This window comes from Lycorma delicatula, chromosome 2 (assembly GCF_047948215.1).
Source record: "Lycorma delicatula isolate Av1 chromosome 2, ASM4794821v1, whole genome shotgun sequence".
In the NCBI taxonomy this organism is placed as follows: Eukaryota; Metazoa; Arthropoda; class Insecta; order Hemiptera; family Fulgoridae; genus Lycorma; species Lycorma delicatula.
The window spans coordinates 109,926,016-109,948,879 of NC_134456.1; the positions used below are offsets into that span (position 1 = coordinate 109,926,016).

Consider the following 22,864-nt stretch of genomic DNA (forward strand, 5'->3'; position numbering starts at 1 on the left):
TAAAGTTCTTTTACTGCAAGTACCTTTGCTATTCACAAGTTAAACTACTCTAACAATTTATGAATGAAATTTAGCACTTTTTTTTTTTTTCACTGTACTGGAATTGTTTGTGATGTCACCTTAATCACATCGAACTTGTACACACTAGAAATTCACTGCTCCATTGACCTCTTCGCAGAATACTCTCGCTTCAAACTTACATAATAACTCCTCACTTAGAACAGATTTGAACTCGTCTTCCCTGAAGTATTTATACTCCTACCCTCTTGACCAAACTCCAGTTGAGTATGAAAACAGTCGACTGAGCCCATTTCTTTTACCATGCATTCCTACTCTGGGTTAGGTAACTATTCTCATAGGAACAACATCTGTTTAGGTGTGTCAACAGGCAGTATTACAAAGGACGATTGTTAAACGGACCTGTTAGCTATACTAAAAGGGTTCCTTTTAGCCCCTTTCTGTATTCCTCCCATTATTATATTTTCTACTACTTTCTTCTTAATTGGCAGAAATCTGTTATACCGGTCTTGTTACAATATTATAGATTAACAAATGATGTTTATGTACATTTGGAAGTGATGTGCTTGAAAAATCAGTAATATAAATAAGATATATAAGTAAAATGTTTCATATACATATTATGAACTGCTTGTTTATTGGTTTCAAACCTACTGAATTATTATAATATTCAATGAATTGGTTAGTTCACTAATAAATAGCATTTCTTGATATAACCAAAAAATTGCAAACACTTTTACATAGCAGAATATATCAAGTTATAATGAAAAAAATATAAGCATGTTCACCATTAATTTAAACTTAAAAATTATAATCTTTTCTTTCTATATATTTTCACAGTGTTAAAAATCAATGAAAAATTACATGTAGTTTAGTGTGTGTGTTATAAGTGAATTCTATATGATTATTTAGGTTACTGTAAAGAATAGAGTGTGCATCTTAGTGTCATAGTCAGAGGTTCATATGATTGAGTTATGCATTATTCTAACGTGATCTCTTAGTAAGTACCTGTGAGCTGCACAAAACGCTGACTGACATGTCTTATTACAATAAAATGTAAGTGTGAGAAAACTCTAAGGTGGATGAATATCTTATATTATACAATTACTACTGATAGAAATATCACATAGGGAATAAAACTGTGTTAATCAGTAGTTTAAACAAGACAATTGTGGTTCTTCCATTTATGTTATGTGTGGTTTTCCCCTCTTGTTTAAAGATCCAGAAGTGCTGACAGCTATAGTAGATGTTCTCATTCACCATCACGTGATCAATATACAAAGAAGGATTCAAATTCAAGAAGTCGAAGGTCAAGATCAACATCAAATGAAAAATATCGCTCAAAAGAAATAGAAAAGAAAAATTCCCCGTCATTTCATAGTGTAAATGAGTCAGAACACGAAAAGTTACATCATACTCTGAAAAAAGCTATTAAAGCTGCTGAAACAGCTGGTAAAAAGCTGCAACAACAAGGTCTTCTTGGATTTGATTTAACACCTTTAAGTGGTGAGTAGAAAATATATTTATAATTGGTATTTCTTAATTATGAGATAATGCCAGACTTTTTTATTTTAATTATAGAATTTGAGACTTGATTATTATTACTATTAATCACTATTATATAATATAATTTAATTTGTCCCTGTTGTTTCTTACCATTAACATCTAGTCCCAATAAATATGTAGATTGTGAGGTCAAACCTTTTTCTGATCTGATGCAGGTCAGAGAAGCGATTCCTTTCTCACTTATCTTATGCCAAAGGTTGACTTTAGTTTCTATATTTGTTTTTGTTTTTTAACAAATTTAGTAACAGACACCAACATTTTTTAAATTAGGTTTAGTGTTTTGTTTACTGATTGGATACCACCACCTAATGTCAAGTGTGTGAAATGTATTAAGGGTTCTGACAGTAAGCAGAAGTGTTTGCTGTGCAGTAGTCCATGCATGACATTTTTTTTTTTGAGTGGGTATTATAGACAAAGATTATGTTTTTTTCATTATTAACATTGTGAACAAATATATCTGTGATGACTACTTGCATATACTGAAGAGTGATCATCTACTCATTACTGGTGCTGGTAATCCATATTGAAATTGAAAAATATGACACTCTTAAAGCCAAATGTAGTGTGATGATTTGGTTTCCAAGTTGGATTTGATTCCCAAACTTAGGAATATTTGTGAGGACACTACTGAAGCTTCTGATGTACAAAGGTTACTAAAAAAATGCTACCAGATTAAAGAAACTGTTTGCATAAAAGATCAGAACTACGAGAAATGGATACAGCTCTTTTCATGTTATTATATTACAGGAAGATTATGAGCAGGCTGTTGCCCCTGCCTTCTGGCCAGAACTCAGGGACATTTTTTGGAGCTCTAAAAGAAGTTTAATTGTATAAAATGCCAAAAAAATCAGAAGACCCCGGACGAGGGTATTAACTAAGATTAATGAATGAGTTGTGCTGAACTTAGCATTATATTCAAAACATTGAGGCCTCTGCATTAAAGCTGTTGAATTTTTTGTGTCAGCAGCTGCAGTAAAACATGATATTGCTGTTACAGAAATGACTTTTCTTGAAGCTACTTTAACAGAGGTCTACTTTCCTGGTCATTGGTTGGTTTTTAGGGCTGATAGGAACTGCATTGAAATTGTTAAACTTGTGGAGGAGATTCCCTTGTTGCAGTTGATAGGAAATTTAATTTTTAGGAGGAATGACTTGGAGCTTACCACAGAATGTGTTTAGGTTGAGGAGATGTGGATGAAAGATGGTATTAACCTCCTTATTGCTAATAATTATTTAAGTCTGACTCTCATCCTGAAATTGAATTGAAGTTGACAGAGTATTTCAATCAAATTTTACAAATTAGATTGGGAGCAACGTAGAATTGTGATCCTAGGTGACTTTAATATGTCAGGAGTTGATTGGAAATATTTCCCCCAAACCTTGAATTCAGTGTTATGCAAGGAAAAGGCGGAGACCGTTTTTTAGGTAATGGATGATACTCCACACTTGATCAATGTAATTTCCATCTATTCCAATATATTTACCATCTATAATATATATATTTTCATCTGTTCCAATGTATATTCCAGAGGGGGGATATACTTCGATCTTGGATCGAAGTATTATTTTATCCAATGTTGATGTGAGTGTGGACATGGGATTGATACCCTGCAGCAAATGTCAAGGTAGGGAAGATGGTAGATAATAAATCTATTAGGCAAGCTTATGACTAGCCTGGAGGTGGTCTTATAATCCTAGAAAAGAGACATTTTGGAGTGTAGTCAATTATTCCACAAATATCAATGTTACTGCCTATTCACTTTGTGAAATTCTGTCTACTAGAAATAGGATTATGTTCTTTCAGGAGAAGTAGGTTAAATTCCTTTTGTGGTTGATTTTCCGGAGAACTCTAGCGTAAGAAAGTGGCACACCAAAACTTCAAGAAAACCAGGTTAGCTCTTATTATGATGAGTTTGCTCTATTAAGAAAAAAGGTTTAGGATCTGCTATGGAGGGATACGAGAAGCAGAAAGCTAGAGGAAGAGCTTGTAAATCCTGCAAACCTGTGTAAATATGTGAAATCCTTCACACAGGAAGTTAATAGAGTACGTCCAATTAAAATTCAGGATAAAGATATTACAGACACCAAAGAACTTAGTGAGGAATTTGGAAAGTATCCCTGTCTTTCTACTAATCTGAGTATAACAGGCATAAATATTTAATAAATATAAATAAATAAATTATATTGAGGACCATCTCATTACAGATGTAGTAGGTACTTTTCATTTTACAAGGAAAATGTTTAAGAGTGTATTGCAAGCTTTAAGAGTGAGATGTGTGGCATGTAATGATGGCATCCCATCTTCATTATAAAAGGTATTACAGAGCTGATCTCGCCTGTATTAGTATGGATTTGTAATAGCAGTTTTGTTTCTTGTGTTTTTCCTGATTGTGAGAAAAATCAAACACTTGTTACACCTGTCCCCAGGAAAGGTGATTTTCATGTTATCTCAAATTACAATCCTGCATTTTAAAATGTGATTGCAAAAGTATTTGAGAGAGTTGTTCATGGCCACCTGTGCAATTTTGTTGAATAAATATACTGATTAACTGCAGCATGGTTTTGTGGCCAAAAGTCCTACAGCTATAAACCTAAATGAAATGTTATCTTTCATCACACTGGAGGTTGAAAATCAGACAGGTTGATGCTGTCTACTTTAATTTTAGGAAGTGTTTTGACACTGTTCATTATGACAGCCTGTTGCATAAGCTGGAAATTCATGGCGCCAGAGATTCTATGCTGAGATGGATCTATTCATACTTATCTAACAAGTTATTTTAGGTGAAAATGTCTGGTGAAATCTAGCAAGTTGCAGCATCTGGTGTTCCACAATATTGGATTCACTTTTATTTATTAAATTACATTGGACATGGTATAAAATCAATATTCACAAAATTCACTTATGTAAAGTTATGTAAGTTATGTAACTTACGTAAAGTTTGAACTCGTATAGTGATTTTTTGGCCCTTCAGCTGGTTGTAAATAAGATTCATAAATGGCCAGTTGATAATAAAATGGTTCTGAATCTTGATAAAACAGCTATTTATGATCCTTATTAGAAAGACAATACCAATAAAATACCATTGTATAAAAGTTACCCAAGAAATATGTAATGTTGAAACCATTTGTGACGTAAGCGTTACTTTTGACTCCAAACTTTTGTTTACACAATATAGATGGTATAATATCTAAAATACAAAGGAATCTTGGATTGCTTTTAATGGGTCATTACTTTAGGTGAATAAACACAATCTGTCATCTTTACCAAACCACTGTTAGGCTAGAATTGGAATATTGATCTGTGATTTGGAACTGTTGTAGAAAGTTCACTAATCTAAAGATTGAAGTTATGCAAAGGAAAATCCTTTGGAATTCATGACAGCATATCTTTATAAAGATATCTACATACCTTTTATAAGTTATAAGTATCTCATTTCCAACATCAACATCCACTTTTATCAGTTGTACGGTGTTATGTGTGTGAATCTTTGGCCACAAGGCTGGTTGGATCTTCATTGATCCTATCATCAACTGTAACATGATGTCTTGCATGTACTGGAGAGGTGTACAGAGTAAAGTTTTTGGTAGAATGATTTTTTAGTTAAGATCATTTTCATTAAAATTTATATCAGAAAATGGATGTCTGCCATGTACAACGGTTATTGATTGGTCAAGAACATGCAGTAGAAAAATTAAAAAATTTATCACTGTTTTTTCATAATATGACATCCACAGTGCCACCTAATATTTAAAAACTTTTCTTATTTTGCCAGGTTTTAAATATTCAATGTGAATTTTTTCAATTTTATGTTATTAAATGAAATTGATTCTGTTACATACACAGAGTTGGCACAGTATTCTTCCGTGTAATACTTCCAAGACTATACTGAGATTATAATACTTGCTCTTTACAGCAAATTATTATTCCTAACTGTGCAAAATTTTGTTTATTTATGGGTTGTTCATTTTTAATTCTATACAAAGAATCTTAATTTATGCATTCAGGCTAGATATGATTATTATCCAAAACATTTGAATGAATCTGCATAGAAATAAAAAATTACAGATGATATCATAGATCACTAATAATAATAATAATAAACAAGCTATAAACTAAAAATAATTTCTTTAATATTTTTTCACAAGAAATTTCATTTATCAGTAGGACCATACTTAAAAATTTAAACATTGCGTTGAACTAGTTATTTGCTTACAAAAACTGAATAGGGTACTATATGTTGGTATTTACATGTACTTTAGAAAATTGTAATGAATGTGGTGGTTGAGAAGGAAGGTCATTAGAAAAAGTGATAGGACGTGTTTGCTATCAGGCAGAGATTGCTGGAAAAGTGAGAGTTGAGAGTGTTGTTCATCAAAGGTAATGGTTTGTTCAGAAGATGTACTACTACAATCTGCAGATTTCCTTGGAACAGCTTTTTCAGCCATGACTAGTAAATTGCATTTACAATAGAAATTTTGTGATAAAGATATTCCAAATTGAGTCCTGGATTGCACTTAACAAGTGAAAATGGTCTTGTAATATGCATGTCAGTATGTTGAGCAATTGTAAATTGTGTGTAATTAAATAAATAATACATGACAAATGAAAATGTATAGTTTGTATAATAATTGCAGAGAGTTAAATATTAAATTGTTATCATTATTTACTTTAATAATATTTGTTAAGTATGTTTTTGTTCAGAAGTAATGGGTGGACATGTTATTTAAAAATGTATGCTTTGCTGTCATTTTGCAATAAAAATGTCAAAAAAAAAGTAAAAACATAATTTTATTAGCCAAACTGTGTCTAAAAGCCTGACACATTTCATTGTACCAGAACAAAAATAATCCTAACCAACTCTTGGTTAATGAAGTAGGAATCATACTTCTGCAACAAAATATATATGCTTCTGTAACAAAATATACACATTAGATGTATGCTGGTTGAATAGGGGGTATTTTAAACAGAATATTAGAGTTCCATATATGCTAGGGAGCTGGCAGATAGAGAACTGTATGATAATGAACCTTATCAAGGATATTGGGAAGGATATGGGGGTGGTAATGAACATATCAAGGTTTTTTTTATATATTTTAATAAGTTATTGCAGAGAGAATTAATTTATTCTTATTCTAATATTTTAATTGTTAAATTCCTTGATGATATGTGATATTTAAAAAAATATCGCATATTATGACAACTTTTATAAATTTTTTTTATGAATAACATCTTCCATATTTTTAACCAAGCTTTTGCTCAGTTCAATAATTATTAGATGTACTTGTTATTTCATAATGTATTTATATTTAAACTTGCTCTTCTCTCATTATTGTTATGAGCTGCAATCTACTTAAATCATGTAAGAATTACAGAAAATTCCTCATAAATAAGGAGTACGTTATTATTTACCTGTTTTCCTGATAGTACAATTTGAACATTACATAACTTTGTTTTTCAGTTTCAGTGATTACATAAAAAGCTGATGATTAATAAATATATTTAAGAGGCGAAAGAGCCCAACTCAACATATTATTTTCCTGGAATATTAACAAAATAACTGTTTTCTTCTCCCTCCCCGTAGGGATATTATTAGGTTAGTTTACATATGCATTTTATTTTTTTCTTTAAATATTAAAAAAGAAATTATGATTGGTTTCAATATATTTTCTATTTTAATATGTTGGTGTTTAATATTTTCAATATGTTGGTTAAAAAAAAGAAATTCTTTTTTTTTAAGGCAAGCTATTTTATTTAAATGTAGGTTACTAAAACGATTTTAATATTAATTAGAGACGTACATTCTTAAATCTTGTAGATTTAAAAATAAATTTTTAAATGACAGGTTAACTGGTTTATAAGTTTTATTATAAATCTAATTTTAGTCCACTTTTATAAATCAAAAAGATTTAAATGGCAGAAAGGCTCCTGGGATAGAAGCTCCTGTGCACTGTTGGTGAGGAAGCAACAGATAGATTATACAAAGTGGTGTGTAATATTTACGAAAAAGGGGAAGTTCCATCAGACTTCAAAAAGAGTGTTATAGATAGTCATGATACCAAAGAAAGCAGGAGCAGATAAATGTGAAGAATACAGAACATTTTTTTTTTTTTTTTTTTTTTTTTTTTTTTAGCTTAACTACTCATGCATCAAGTCTTAACTAGCATTCTGTACAGAAGTGTTAGGAGAAGACCCATTTAGTTTCAGGAAAAGTGTGTAGGGACAAGGGAAGTAATTTTAACATTCAGATTAATTGTAAAAGAAAGATTAAAGAAAGACAAACCAACATATTTGGCATTTGTAGACCTAAAAAAGGCATTCGATGACGTAGACTGGAATAAAGTGTTCAGGATTTTAAAAAAAATTAGGGTTCAAATACAGAGATAGTACAAGAAACATAGATAACATAAGGCAAATGTGACTGTAAAAGAAAAGTTACTCCAGCAGAGGATAGATTTTTAGTGAAAAAAAATAAACTTGATCCAAAATTATTTGCTGTGGACTTAATTTGAGAATTGGCGGCCAGTGGAAGAGATTTTTTTCTTGCAGCTGGACAGAAAGCTCATCAGCTAGCTAAAAAACAGCTTTTAACACTGGTAATGTGCAAAAAAAGACTCTTTTGGGCAAAGCACATGCTAACTAAACCAAGGAAGACTGGAAAAATGTTATGTTTTGGATGAGTCACATTTTTATGTTCAGGGGCAAAGGGTTCCATACATTAGAAAAGCATCAGATGAAAGTAAATCACTGACTCATATCCAACAATCAGTTGAACATGCCTAGAAAAATGTTTTGGGGGTTGTTTCACGTGTGAAGATCCTTGTTCGTTACTTTGAGGAGAAGATATGTTAAAAAATGATGGATATATCAAGATTATGAAGGAAACAGTTGTGACTCAACTTCAAGACACAAATTCCTCAAATTCAACAGAGTATTTCAACAAGATTTGGCACCATGCCATACTGCCAAAAAAGTTAAAAAATTTTTCAAACAAGGAAACAGAGTGCTCCCTTGGCCAGGCAACTCTTCAGACTTGCACACAACTCAAAAAGGACTGTAAAATATGAATGGTACCAGAAAAATTAACCTCATTAAAGCAGTATCGGTATGGTTTCATGATAAAAAAAAAAGAAGTGTACTACACTTTCTGAATTGATGCCATGATGCCACGAAATTGTGTACATGAAGTGGGAATAAAGGAGGACATTTTAATTACTAGATATTAACAAATTGTACAGGTATTTTTTTTTTTAAAATAAATTACATTTTATAATGTAACATTTGTGTTCAGATTAATTTGCGCACTACTGTAGTTATTAGTTATGAAGGTTATTTTTTTTCAAGGTCCGATCGGTTGCAAAATAAAAACCTGTGCAAAAATTGGATGAACCTTTGCGCATATGTGTTGCGCAGCATCTCTAGTATGGCCTTCAATTACACTGCTTCACTTCATTTAGTTCTGAACAAGCAGCTAACATGTAAACATGTGTACAACAATAGCATCTCCTGCCAAGTGTGAAGTGCATGCAGTAATTCAATTTCTTCAGGCTGAGGGTTGTAATGCAGCTGAAATTCATTGACGAATAAGTAATGTGTACAGTGAAACTTCAATGAGTGATAGCAAAGTGCGACAATGGTGCAGAAATTTTAAAGCAGGACATACAGATGTTCATGATGCAGGCGGTCAGAGAAGGAAGCGAGTGTCAACCGATGATCGTGTTGAGCAAGTGGATGAGGCAATTTGAGAAAATCGTCAGTTCACAATTTCTGTATTGAGTGATTTGTTTTCTGAAATTTCAAGGTCAGCTCTCTACACCATTGTGAGTGAGAGATTTCAGTACCACAAACTGTGTGCGAGATGGGTTCCCAAGATACTGTCTGACCATCACAAAATAATGAGAATGGACGCCTCCCTAATGTTTCTTCAGCGCTACCACAATGAAGGAGAAGATTTTTGAACAAAATTGTCACAGGGGATGAGAGATGGGTCCATTTCGAAACTGTAGAAACAAAAGAACAATCCAAACAGCGGATGCATTCTCATTCTCCTAGTAAACCAAAGAAGTTCAAGCGAACCTTCTCTAACAGAAAGTGTATGGCTACTGTGTTCTGGGACTGGAATGGAGTCCTCTCTTGCTCACATGAAAAGCATTTCACGTAAGCAAAATGTTGTCCTCCTAGCCAGCGGGCTAGGAGGACAACATTTTGGCACAGACATCGAGTTGCAGACCAGCGTAGAAACATGGCTGAAAACACAGGCGGCTCCGTTCTATGACGAGGGTATTGGAAAGTTGGTACCACGCTACAACAATGTCTAAATCAGAGTGGCAACTATTTCTCTGGTAGAGAAATAGCGTAACTATGTAAGTACTTGTTACAAATAAAAAATTTCTTATTTTCACTGTGGTTTTAATTTCGTTTCCGATCGGACCTTGAAAAAAAAATAACCCTCGTATTTTAGAAATTCTTCTTTTTTTTAATCACATCTTCAGACTGAGGTTTGACCAGTACTGTGTAGTTGTGTTAACAGTTCTGTCTGTTTATGTCATCTTGATTGTGTGAATGAACTGATTACTAAAAATAACTGTAAATAATTTTATTTTGAGGTTGTAAATTTGGGGATTCATAAGCTTCTTCTATGATATAACTTTTTTATTAATTTTATTTTGTTACAACATAAAATATTTACTTTATTCTTAAAGAGAATTATTAATTCATGTAATTATTTTACATTGTTTTAACAAAATCCAATCAAATAAGAGTTGCTGATCATTATTTAAAAATTTCTTTTGAATTATGTTTACAGCAGAACAACAGATAAATAGAGAAAATGCTATTGAAGAGATAAATGCACCAAGTTTCCTTCAGAGAAGTTTCTCATCTTCAAATAAGAGTAAAAATTCAGATTCTGCACCAGTTATTGTGGATGTTGCAATACCAACTGGAAAAACTGCTTTATCTACTTGGAATCATAAACCAGAAAGTTTGCTTCATCCAAATGTGAGTTTATAAAAAATGTTCAGCCCCTTTAATATTTAATTTAGAGTTAAATTATCTAATTTGATATAACTTCCACAGTTTTTGGCACATTAATTGCTATGAAAATATTCGGTTTTATTATTTTGACATAAAATTTTGAATTTGATAAACCCATTCTACTTAACACTTCTAGAATTAAGTGAAGTGTGTGTGCGCGCGCGTACATGTTTGATTCAAGTATGGCCTCTAACCTTTCTTTTTTGTTTCTTAGTGTCATTGGTTCACATCCAAGCTGACGTAGTTTCCAAATAACATTTTCTAATTAAATACCATCTTAGAACATAGTAACTTTTCCTTCGTATTAAATACTTCCTTAGTCTCTACTCTCCTAGTTTTTATCCCATTTTTACTTTTGCAATCATCTGCTAACATTGTACCTAAGTACTTCTATGTTTTATTCTTCTTTTGTGTCAATATTCAATGGATTATTGCCTCCCATCCTCATTATTTTTGTTTTTTAATATTCATTCAATAATCTGTTGTAGTTTTATTATTCTGAAATCATCTGTAGAGTATCCTATGCTTTATCTTGTATCTTTCTCATCTGCAAATCTTGTACAATTTATTTTATTTCCTCTTATTTATGTATTTGCACCTTTATAGGATTGGATTCATAGTTTGAAGATTCTGGTCACCTCCTTCTATTGTGACACTTATTTCTATTGGCAGTTTTATTGTCACATGTTTTCTATACTTCGTAAATGTTGTTCGTTGCAATGCTTCAGATTTTAGGTTTACTACTCATACTCCTACTTCCTCCCATCCATTTCACATCCAATCTTCTATATGGAGATCATTATGTTTTCTGTTTGATAATATAAACCTCTTACATGCATATATGCTGGGTATATCATGAAGTTCTCCTGGGATTTTCATAACCTATTCTACTCCTGGAAATAATGGAAAAGTTCATTTAAACATATTTCCTAAAATACTTTGTTAGTGAATTACAGCTAGCTAGCTAGTAAAAGATTTGCTCGGATTTCAGCCAACCTGGTGAAATAAGGTCATACTAAAATTTTTAGGACATTTATTAAGGGGCAGAATTAGTGATTTCTTATGATTTTTGGCCTGAAAAATCAAATAAAATAGGTCCCAGAACCTACCTGCTGTAGTTTTTGAGAAATCTGGGGTGAAAACCAATAAATTAGGATAAAAAACCTGTTTTTTATATTTGATGTACAATAACTTTGTTAAATGGGTAATAAAAACAAAACTTTTAACCAAAATTTGTAGAGAATTTAATTCTGAACAAAAGTTGTAAAAAAAGTGAATAAAATAAAGAAAAGTTAGAAAAATTGTAATTTTATTTAGAAACAGTACATTACTACAATTGTTAGAAGAGTACTTATTTAATGTTTACAAAAATCAGATTCTTTTTTGGTAATGTGAAAAATTTGTATAAACAGAATATACTGTTAAAAAAATTTTAAATCTGGAAGTTACACAATTGTAAAATAAAAATTATTTAGATAATTTTTTTATTAATGGTAGAAATACAATCAATTATTTGAAAAATTATTATTTCAAAGTTGGCAGTAAAATAACAATAGCTGATCAACAATGCGCAATATAGTATTAGTGTTTAAATCATTCTCTAAATTACATTAAGTATATCGGGTACTGTGAACTGTGCTTTCATTAGTGAAGGCTTTCTGTGAATTTTAGTTTGAGCGTGATCAGTTTGCTTTGAAGTAATGCCATACTTATTTAGAACAGAGGAATAAGCTGATAGGTATTCATTTTTGATGTGTGTAATTGTAATGCTACAGCTGCTGCAATAGAATATGAAATATGTTTTCTGAATCATAGGATTTCAGATCCTAAAATAATCAGCGTGAATTTTGCAATCTTCGGGAAACAGGTTCACTACCTAGTATTCATACCAACTACAAATGATCTGTCCCAACATGATGCTGTTATGGATGAAATTATTATCGATGTAGTGCAGCACAGTCCAGGTGTCAGTACACAACTTCTTGCTAAGTAGATCCAAGATTTGCATTCATTGGTTTGGAGGACACTAAACAAAAAACATTTTTTCCTTATCATAAACAGCCGTTCAAAATGTACACACCCAGGAAACAGTCCGCTTTGCCTAGAGTTCTGCAACTGGTGGAATACAGATCAACTATACAAGTATTCTTTATTTACCGATGAGGCTAATTTCAATCAAGATGGCATCAACAATTTATGCAATGAGTATATATGAGCAGAAGTTAATCCTCATGGAACAGTGGAAGGCAGTTTTCAACACCGATTTAGTGTTAATACATGGTACGGCCTTCTTCACATTCAGCTGTTTGGACCATTCATATTACCTGGCTGTTTAAATGCTGAGGTCTACTTGCACTTACTTTAAGAAGTATTGCCAAACCTGCTTGAAGATGTTCCTCTAGCGCTGAAATGCAAAGTATACTTCCAGCATGATGGTGTGCCTCCCCAGTTCTCTTGTCCCATTTCCACTCACTTAAATCATCATTTCTCTGAGAAATGGATCAGTTGTGGAGATCCCCTCCTCTATGAATCATGAGACCTTGCCGTTGGTGAGGGGGCTTGAGTGCTCAGGGATACAGAGTAGCTGGACCGAAGGTGCAACCATATCGGAGAGGTATCTGTTGAGAGCCAGACTAAGGAATGATTCCTGAAAGAGGGCAGCAGCTCTTTCAGTAGTTGTTAGGGGCGTGAGTCAGGACGACTTAAACGGCCGTATCAACATCACTCAGTCCTCTGAGTACTGCGCAGCTGAAAGCAATGGAAAACTACAGCTGCTTTTTTTCCAAGAAAATGTGGCTCTCTGCATTTTCACATAGCAATAATGGAGGCGCCTTCCTTGGTAAAATATTCCGGAGGTAAAATAGTCCCCCGTTCGGATCTCCGGGTGGGAACTACTAAGGAAGGGGTCACCAGAAAATTAAAAAATAACATTCTACGAGTCGGAGCGTGGAATGTTAGAAGCTTGAAAAAGGTTGGTAGGCTAGAAAATTTAAAAAGGGAAATGGGTAGGACAAATGTGGATATAGTAGGAATTAGTGAGGTTCGGTGGGAAGAGGAAGGCGACTTTTGGTCAGGTGATTTTAGAGTAATTAACTCAGCGTCAAATAATGGGCAGGCAGGAGTAGGTTTCGTGATGAACAAGAAGATAGGGAGGAGAGTGGAGTATTTCAAAACGCATAGCGATAGAATCATTGTAATAAGGATAAAATCAAAACCTAAACCGACAACGATTGTTAACGTCTATATGCCTACAAGCGCCCATGATGATGATGAGGTAGAGTGTGTATACGAAGAGATTGATGAAGCAATTAAACACGTAAAAGGAGATGAAAATTTAATAATAGTTGGAGATTGGAATGCAAGCATTGGAAAAGGCAAGGAAGGAAATATAGTGGGTGAATACGGGCTGGGCAAAAGGAATGAAAGAGGGGACCGACTTATAGAATTTTGCACGAAGTATAATTTAGTAATTGCCAACACCCAATTTAAAAATCATAATAGAAGAATATACACTTGGAAAAAGCCAGGCGATACTGGAAGGTATCAGATAGATTATATCATGGTTAAGCAAAGATTTAGAAATCAACTCGTTGACTGCAAAACTTACCCTGGAGCAGACATTGATAGCGACCATAATTTGGTGATAATGAAATGTAGATTGGGGTTTAAAAACCTGAAGAAAAGGTGTCAGATGAATCGGTGGAATTTAGAGAAGCTTGAGGAAGAGAAGGTAAAGAAGATTTTTGAGGAGGACATTGCAAGAGGTCTGAGTAAAAAAGATAAGGTAGAAAATGTAGAAGAAGAATGGGAGAATGTTAAAAAGGAAATTCTTAAATCAGCAGAAGCAAACTTAGGCGGAATAAAGAGAACCGGTAGAAAACCTTGGGTTTCAGACGATATATTGCAGCTGATGGATGAACGTAGAAAATATAAGAATGCTAGTGATGAAGAAAGTAAAAGGAACTATCGGAAATTAAGAAATGCTATAAACAGGAAGTGCAAACTGGTGAAAGAAGAGTGGATTAAAGAAAAGTGTTCAGAAGTGGAAAGAGAAATGAACATTGGTAAAATAGACGGAGCATACAGGAAAGTTAAGGAAAATTTTGGCGTACATAAATTAAAATCTAATAATGTGTTAAACAAAGATGGTACACCAATATATAATACGAAAGGTAAAGTCGATAGATGGGTGGAATATATTGAAGAGTTATACGGAGGAAATGAATTAGAAAATGGTGTTATAGAGGAAGAAGAGGAAGTTGAGGAGGGTGAAATGGGAGAAACAATACTGAGATCTGAATTTAAGAGAGCATTAAAAGATTTAAATGGCAGAAAGGCTCCTGGAATAGACGGAATACCTGTAGAATTACTGCGCAGTGCAGGTGAGGAAGCGATTGATAGATTATACAAACTGGTGTGTAATATTTATGAAAATGGGGAATTTCCATCAGACTTCAAAAAAAGTGTTATAGTTATGATACCAAAGAAAGCAGGGGCAGATAAATGTGAAGAATACAGAACAATTAGTTTAACTAGTCATGCATCAAAAATCTTAACTAGAATTTTATACAGAAGAATTGAGAGGAGAGTGGAAGAAGTGTTAGGAGAAGACCAATTTGGTTTCAGGAAAAGTATAGGGACAAGGGAAGCAATTTTAGGCCTCAGATTAATAGTAGAAGGAAGATTAAAGAAAAACAAACCAACATACTTGGCGTTTATAGACCTAGAAAAGGCTTTCGATAATGTAGACTGGAATAAAATTTTCAGCATTTTAAAAAAATTAGGGTTCAAATACAGAGATAGAAGAACAATTGCTAACATGTACAGGAACCAAACAGCAACAATAACAATTGAAGAACATAAGAAAGAAGCCCTAATAAGAAAGGGAGTCCGACAAGGATGTTCCCTATCTCCGTTACTTTTTAATCTTTACATGGAACTAGCAGTTAATGATATTAAAGAACAATTTAGATTCGGAGTAACAGTACAAGGTGAAAAGATAAAGATGCTACGATTTGCTGATGATATAGTAATTCTAGCCGAGAGTAAAAAGGATTTAGAAGAAACAATGAACGGCATAGATGAAGTCCTACGCAAGAACTATCGCATGAAAATAAACAAGAACAAAACAAAAGTAATGAAATGTAGTAGAAATAACAAAGATGGACCGCTGAATGTGAAAATAGGAGGAGAAAAGATTATGGAGGTAGAAGAATTTTGTTATTTGGGAAGTAAAATTACTAAAGATGGACGAAGCAGGAGCGATATAAAAGGCCGAATAGCACAAGCTAAACGAGCCTTCAGTAAGAAATATAATTTGTTTACATCAAAAATTAATTTAAATGTCAGGAAAAGATTTTTGAAAGTGTATGTTTGGAGTGTCGCTTTATATGGAAGTGAAACTTGGACAATCGGAGTATCTGAGAAGAAAAGATTAGAAGCTTTTGAAATGTGGTGCTATAGGAGAATGTTAAAAATCAGATGGGTGGATAAAGTGACAAATGAAGAGGTATTGCGGCAAATAGATGAAGAAAGAAGCATTTGGAAAAATATAGTTAAAAGAAGAGACAGACTTATAGGCCACATACTAAGGCATCCTGGAATAGTCGCTTTAATATTGGAAGGACAGGTAGAAGGGAAAAATTGTGTAGGCAGGCCACGTTTGGAGTATGTAAAACAAATTGTTGGGGATGTAGGATGTAGAGGGTATACTGAAATGAAACGACTAGCACTAGATAGGGAATCTTGGAGAGCTGCATCAAACCAGTCAAATGACTGAAGACAAAAAAAAAAAAAAAGTGGAGATCCACTTTCCTGGCCACCATTATTGCCTGATCTTAAAACCTTTAGATTTTTGTGTCTGAGGATGGATGAAAATTATTGTTTACAAAACAAAAATACATTCTCGGAAGGAATTAATTGTCTGCATTATGGATGTGGTTGAGCAACTCAAGGACAGCCCTGAAGAACTAAAAGGAGCAAAAAAAGCAGTATAGAAGTGTGTCAAGAAATGTGTTGAAAATGGTGGGCTTATTTTTTTAACATTTATTGGTTTTCACCCCAAATTTCCGTAAAACTACTGCGGATATAGTTCTGGGAATTTTTTATTTTATTCAATTTGTTTGGTCAAAAACCGTAAGAAATCTCTAATTCTGCCCTGTCATTAACATCCTAAAAATTTCAGTACACTCTCATTTCACCAGGGTAGCAGAAATCCAAACAAAATCTTTCACTAGCTATAACTCGCAAGCAAAGCACTATGTTTATAAACGAAGTTTTTCATTATCTTCACGAGTAGAATAGATTATCTATATGAAGTCCCAGGAAAACTTTGTGATGCATTCTTTATGTGAGGCATGTTCATAAACTAAGGGTTGTAGGCTTATATTTAAATATTAGAAAGTCTAACCACAGATTCAGGGCCATCTATTGGTTATTTATGAAGCTATTGCAGTTGTTTTATTCTGTAGTTGTTTGCCTGCTGGTGAATGCAGATCGCAATATCCGCGACAATTGGTTCTTCCGCCAGTTGTGAAGTCCACATTGTGATTCAATTTTTGTGTACAAAAGAATCTTCAGCTGCTGAAATTCATTGGGAGTTGTGCCTAGTATATGGACCGACAGTAATGAGTGAAGGAAACATTAGACAATTGTGTAGAGACTTTAAAAATGGCCGCACAAATGTGCATGACGAAGAGTGGAGTGGCAGGCCCAGTATTCAGATTGACGAAATTGTTGAACAAGTGTACTGAAAACTGCGATGTGATCGATGACAGTTACTGCTTGGGCTGAAGAATTTCCACATGTTGGACGCACCTCTATCTACACAATTGTCTCAGAAAAGTTTGGATATCACAAATTGTGTGCAAGGCGGGTACCAAAAAAATGCTCACTGACCAACACAGAGTAAAGAATGTGCAGTGGACAAGTGTTTTGGATTGCTATTGACAAGATAGAGTTGATTTGTTTTCCCATATTGTTACAAGTGATGAGATGTGGATATCCTATGTCAACACAGAATCAAAACAACAGTCAATGCAGTGGTGCCATTTAAGTTCCCCAAAACCAAAAAAGTTTAAGTAATTTCCACACTCAAGTCGAAAAATGTTGGCTACTGTCTTTTTGGGATGAAAAAGGCATCATTTTGATTGATTTCATGGAGCATGGATCAACAATTACATATGACGTGTACTGCAAAACTCTCACCAAACTGAGACGTGCGATCCAAAATCGACGACGCAGGAAATTGTCACCCAGCATAATCCTCCTTCACAACAACGCACGTTCTCACACCACTGCCTTAACCAAGAAGAAGATTCAAGATTTTTGTTGGGAACTTTTTGACCACCCTCCATATAGTCACGACTTTCCACTTAGTGACTACTTCCTCTTCTTGCATTTGAAAAAGTGGCTTGGTAGACAACTGTTTGAAAATGCTTGAAGGAACCCAAGACTGCCGTTGTCAATTGATTCAATTCCCAGGTGGCAGACTTATATGCAGAGGAGTTAACGAAAAGTACTTAGAACTGAATGGTGATTATGTGGAAAAGTGAAGTAGATATGTAGTAAACTAAAACTGTAAGTAAAATCCTTTTCTTGCAAGTTACTTTTTTAATGATCAAACGGCCCTTACTTTATGAATATACCTGGTATATTGTTACATGTTCGCGGTTTGACTAGGATATTGAGAGACTAACAAATGTAAAAATTTCTTATTAATGCAATTTGTTACTCTAAAAAATATAAAATAAATAATATAAATATCAATAAATACATATAATATACAAAATAGTTATTCAAATAAAAAGACAATATTTATTTAATGACAGTTCAGTTATGAATACCAAAATACATTGCAGTTTACAGAAAAACTTTATAATGACCACTAGAAAATAATATTGCATTAACAAAATTTAAAGTTCATATAATTCAATCTTTACCCACAATGTATTGGATATGGTATATGCATTTGGGGTAATAGGAGGTTATGTGTATGTTTTACCATTTTCCTCAAAAACTACTAGACCAATTTTGTTGATTTTTTGCATTACCTAATGTTGGTATCTCTTCAGAGCAGATTCTTAGGCATGTTTTACAGTTACAGGCCACCAGGGGGTACTCCCCATTGAGGTGATACCCATAATCACCTCAGAGCAGGTTCTTAGGTTAGTTTTATGGTTATAAGCCACTGGGGGCTCTGCAATAGATATGTTTCTTCAAAACAGCTTTGTGGATACTTTAAAATTTTAATTTTATCACTTGTATAAAAAACAGAGTGTAGAATTTCAATATATTGTCAAGTTTTATTACTTTTACTGTTTATAAAAGAACTACCCTACAATTCAACATTGAATATGATACTGTCAATACTGTTTATTAATAACTTCCTGAACAATTTCCTACATTCACCTAACGTCCACATTGGAATACTCGTGATGTAATTTCACTCACTGTTACCAAAACTTACTTTTTTCACAACATGGCTTATCACAAACCAACACAGTTTGCAAAAACTGCTCATCCTGTCCACTGGTCCCTGGCAGTATGTATACTTCGAAGAACCAATACCCAGCACATCCTTCTAATTGTTGAAGCATAATAATTTTAATTATTCTTGCCTTTACATTTTTCTATAAGTTATTATTCAAATCTGGTAATCCTTCTGTTTCAACGAGAATTTTTAAAGATACTATTGTCTGTATTATAAAGAACAGATTGTTAAACGGACACATTATTCTAAGAAAAGAATCTCTTTTACTTTCTTCAAGATTATTCTTTTTTTATTTTCTTTCTTTCTTCTTACTTGATAGAACCCTGTTAACCTGGTCCATTATACTGGTTATATATATATATATATATATATATATACAAGAAGATCAAGAAAAAATACTTGCTTCAGACTTACAACACAAACATTTTCAACACAAAAAAGTGCACAAAGATCAGAATGTATGAAAACGTACTGAGAAAACTGCAAGCCCCAAGCAGTCCCATTGAATAAACTTGCATAATGGACCGATTAAAGTGATTCTATACCATCATAAAAGATAATTATATATATATATATATATATATTGTATTTGTATACTTACATATTATATAATTTTCATTTCAGTTTGACTTTTGCTTGAAGTTATGACAAAAAAGTTGGGTTACCATAAGTTTTGCGCTCTATGGGTTTCAAAAGTGGCTGAAAAGCCAGGCAGCAATATGTTTCGATGAAGGGATACAGAAACTCATCTGCAGATATGACTAAGTGTTAAAATCTATTTGGCGACTTTGTTGAAAAGTAGTTGAAAGGGTGTAATTTCAAATTGTGTGTAATAAACTTATCTCCAACAGCTGTTTTTTATACCTAAACATAGTTACTTTCTGGACACCTATTGTATATGTCCCTCTTTGTGTACCACTTTGCTATCTATAATCTTTATTCCTTGTTATCTTTTTAATTCTTTATACATTAGTTCATACTACTTTCCTCTTTCTAAATTTTTTGTGTCTTGAGCATTCATCTCCAAGCCATTTCTCCTTTGCTTTTTGTTATTCTTTTAAATACACTCATTTTTAGTAGATCCTCTTAACATCTTCATCCTTCCTGATAGTGGAATTTTTTGTGTTTTTAAATTTCTTCAACCATATCTAGTAATCCATTTCTTCTTTATTATCCTTCTCTTTATGAAGCCATGTTTGTTTTTATGGTGTTTTTCATGTTCATCAAAAAAATTTGCGCTGTTACCTTTGATAATTTTTCTATAGATATTTGAATTAACTTCCCTTTTACATCATTGCCAGTTATTGATTTTCCAGATGCCATTTAATTTTTGCTCTTGATTTTTTTCATACTTTTTTTTACTTCTGTTATCAGAAGTATATATTATTCATATATATTATTCACCAGTCATTGCATCCATGTGCCTTTGTAATCGCATTTCTGGATGCCTCTTCAACAATGTAGTCCATGAGATATCTGTTTTCATTTTCTGGTGATTTACATGTGTAGAGTCTTGTTTTGAGTTTTTAAATCAATGTTTACTCTGAACATTTGTTTTCCCTTACAAAACTCAATTAACCTTTCTCCTGTCATTCTACATACCTGTACTTTGCATATTACTTTACACTACTTGATCTTCCTTTTCTTTCTGTGACTCAGCTCTCCTATCATCTAGTATTACTTAACAATAATCTTTATTTTCCTATTCTAATTTGACCAAATTGTTCTCTTATCTTTTCATATATTACTTAAGTCACATCATCCTCATATTTACCAGTTGGCACCAGTAATAAAAATTATCCTTTTTGGTCATTTTGCTATTTTTTTTTTTTTTTTTTTTTTTTTTTTTTTTTTTTTTAATTAGTTATACCTAGATTATTTCTTCTTTCTTATCTCCTGAATAGTAACATTAACTTCTCTTAAATCCAATCTCTCATGATCTATGGTGTACATAATTCTACTTGCACACCAACGAGGTCCTGTAATCTCTGATAGTGTGTGTGTGTTTGTGTTGAACCTTTAAACAGGAGTAATAGATATTGTAGATTATTATTAGTAATAGATATTAGATTATAATTACAGTTACATTTTATTTATTGCTCTAGAAAATATGAGTAGATTGCATAAGCTACAGCAGCAGAAATATTTCACGAGGAATCTGTGAAATAGTACTAGAAACAAGGTTTTAAACAAGTGAATAAATTACCTTCTGCCTACAATAATATGTATTCCTGTAATAAATAAAATTAACTATTATATTATTTATATTAGCATAATATTTATATCTGATGTTGAGGGAACAAGATAGATGTAATAAATGAAAGTATAAACTCTTGGGATTAAATGTGTTATTATTTTAGTCACCAGTTTAGGAAAGATTGTCAGTATTACATTGATAAGTATTATAATAAATTTTATTAAGTTGGATTATTCTTTTGATACATTTTGATGAGTAAGAATTCATCAATTGATCAATGATTGTTTATTTATTTACAGATTTCTCTTGAAAATAAAGAAGACAGACTTAACAGGTGGGTGAAAAAGCTTTTTCAGATACGTCAAAGATCTCTCAATGGAGAAGCATGGGAATATGCCTAGTGATTAAAATGCATTATTTTTTAGCAGATGATTGTGTTGACCATTATTGTATTATAATTAAAATATGTTATATAATCTTAAAAGTTATAATTATTTTTTCAAAAACATAGCCTTCCTAGTAGTACAATTAATTTAGGTTTATTCTATATTTTTTCTTTTTTTTTTATTAAAAAAGTTTAAGTTTTAATAAAGTTTTTAAGTAGTTCTTCATGGAGAGTTAAACAAATATTCTTAACAATGATATCTGCAGTATTGGGCTTGGTTTGCTGATATGAACAGTTTGGTAATAGTTGATGTAGCTCACCAAATGAGGCAACAGGAAACCATTTCATTTTTCCTAAAAAAAAAATAATAGCCTGTCATAGGATGTTAACTCAGTTGAAGATAGATTTTTTTATTGTAAAATACGTATCATATTTGGTTCCCTATAGAAGTTTGTTAACAGCATAAACTAATATATGAGAGGTTATATCTAAAGTAAAGACCGTTTCATTATAAAAAAATTTATTCTGGAAACTTTGTAAATATTTTTTTTTATTTCTCTTAAACTACATACCTTATATTACTTCTATACATAATCACCACATGAAATAAGACATTTATCATAGCAATACACTAATTTCAATAAACTCTCGTCATATTCTTCTGCTGCCAGTCCATTTAGCCATGATTAACAGCTTTTTTAAGTTCATTGACACCTCCGAATTGCTTACCACTCAAAAATTCATTCAATTTCCCAAACAAATGGTATTCAGAAGAAGCTAAGTCTGGACTATAATGGTGGGTGATTGTAAATTTCCCATCCAAATGTTCTCAGTAAATCATGTGTCAGATCCGCAACATGTGGATCTCCATTATCATGCAGCAGGTCTTCACCGTAGGTCAGCCGCCCACATCGCTGATTTTGGATGGAGTGCCGTAACTTATGTAGAGTTTTGCAGTAGGCTTCTGCATTTATAGTCGTTCCACATGGCATGAAATCAATCAGCAGTATGCCAAACTGATCCCAAAAGACTGTGGCCATCACTTTGCATTCAAATGACTGGTTTTACCTTTGTTGAACTGGTTGGTGGTTGAGGATGTCACCATTCACTTGACTGCCATTTTCTCTCTGGTGTGTTGTATGAAATCCATGTTTCATTATCAGTAATAATTGA

The 22,864-nt window shown here is 32.8% G+C and overlaps 1 protein-coding gene across 7 annotated transcripts in view; it reads left to right on the forward strand.

Annotated features, from left to right (window-relative positions):
- The window catches only part of LOC142319107 (uncharacterized), a 36,770-nt gene extending 14,980 nt beyond the window's left edge, over window positions 1–21,790 (forward strand). For 6 of the 7 annotated variants that reach the window (XM_075356027.1, XM_075356025.1, XM_075356023.1 and 3 more), the window contains exons 5-7: window positions 1,238–1,524; window positions 10,389–10,582; window positions 21,606–21,790. In XM_075356027.1, the coding sequence (XP_075212142.1) occupies window positions 1,238–1,524; window positions 10,389–10,582; window positions 21,606–21,707 (583 nt within the window). In that variant the 3' untranslated portion in view covers window positions 21,708–21,790. The remainder of the gene's footprint in view (window positions 1–1,237; window positions 1,525–10,388; window positions 10,583–21,605) is intronic. The other variant, XM_075356024.1, reaches the window with a different exon arrangement.
- The last annotated feature ends 1,074 nt before the right edge of the window (window positions 21,791–22,864 follow it).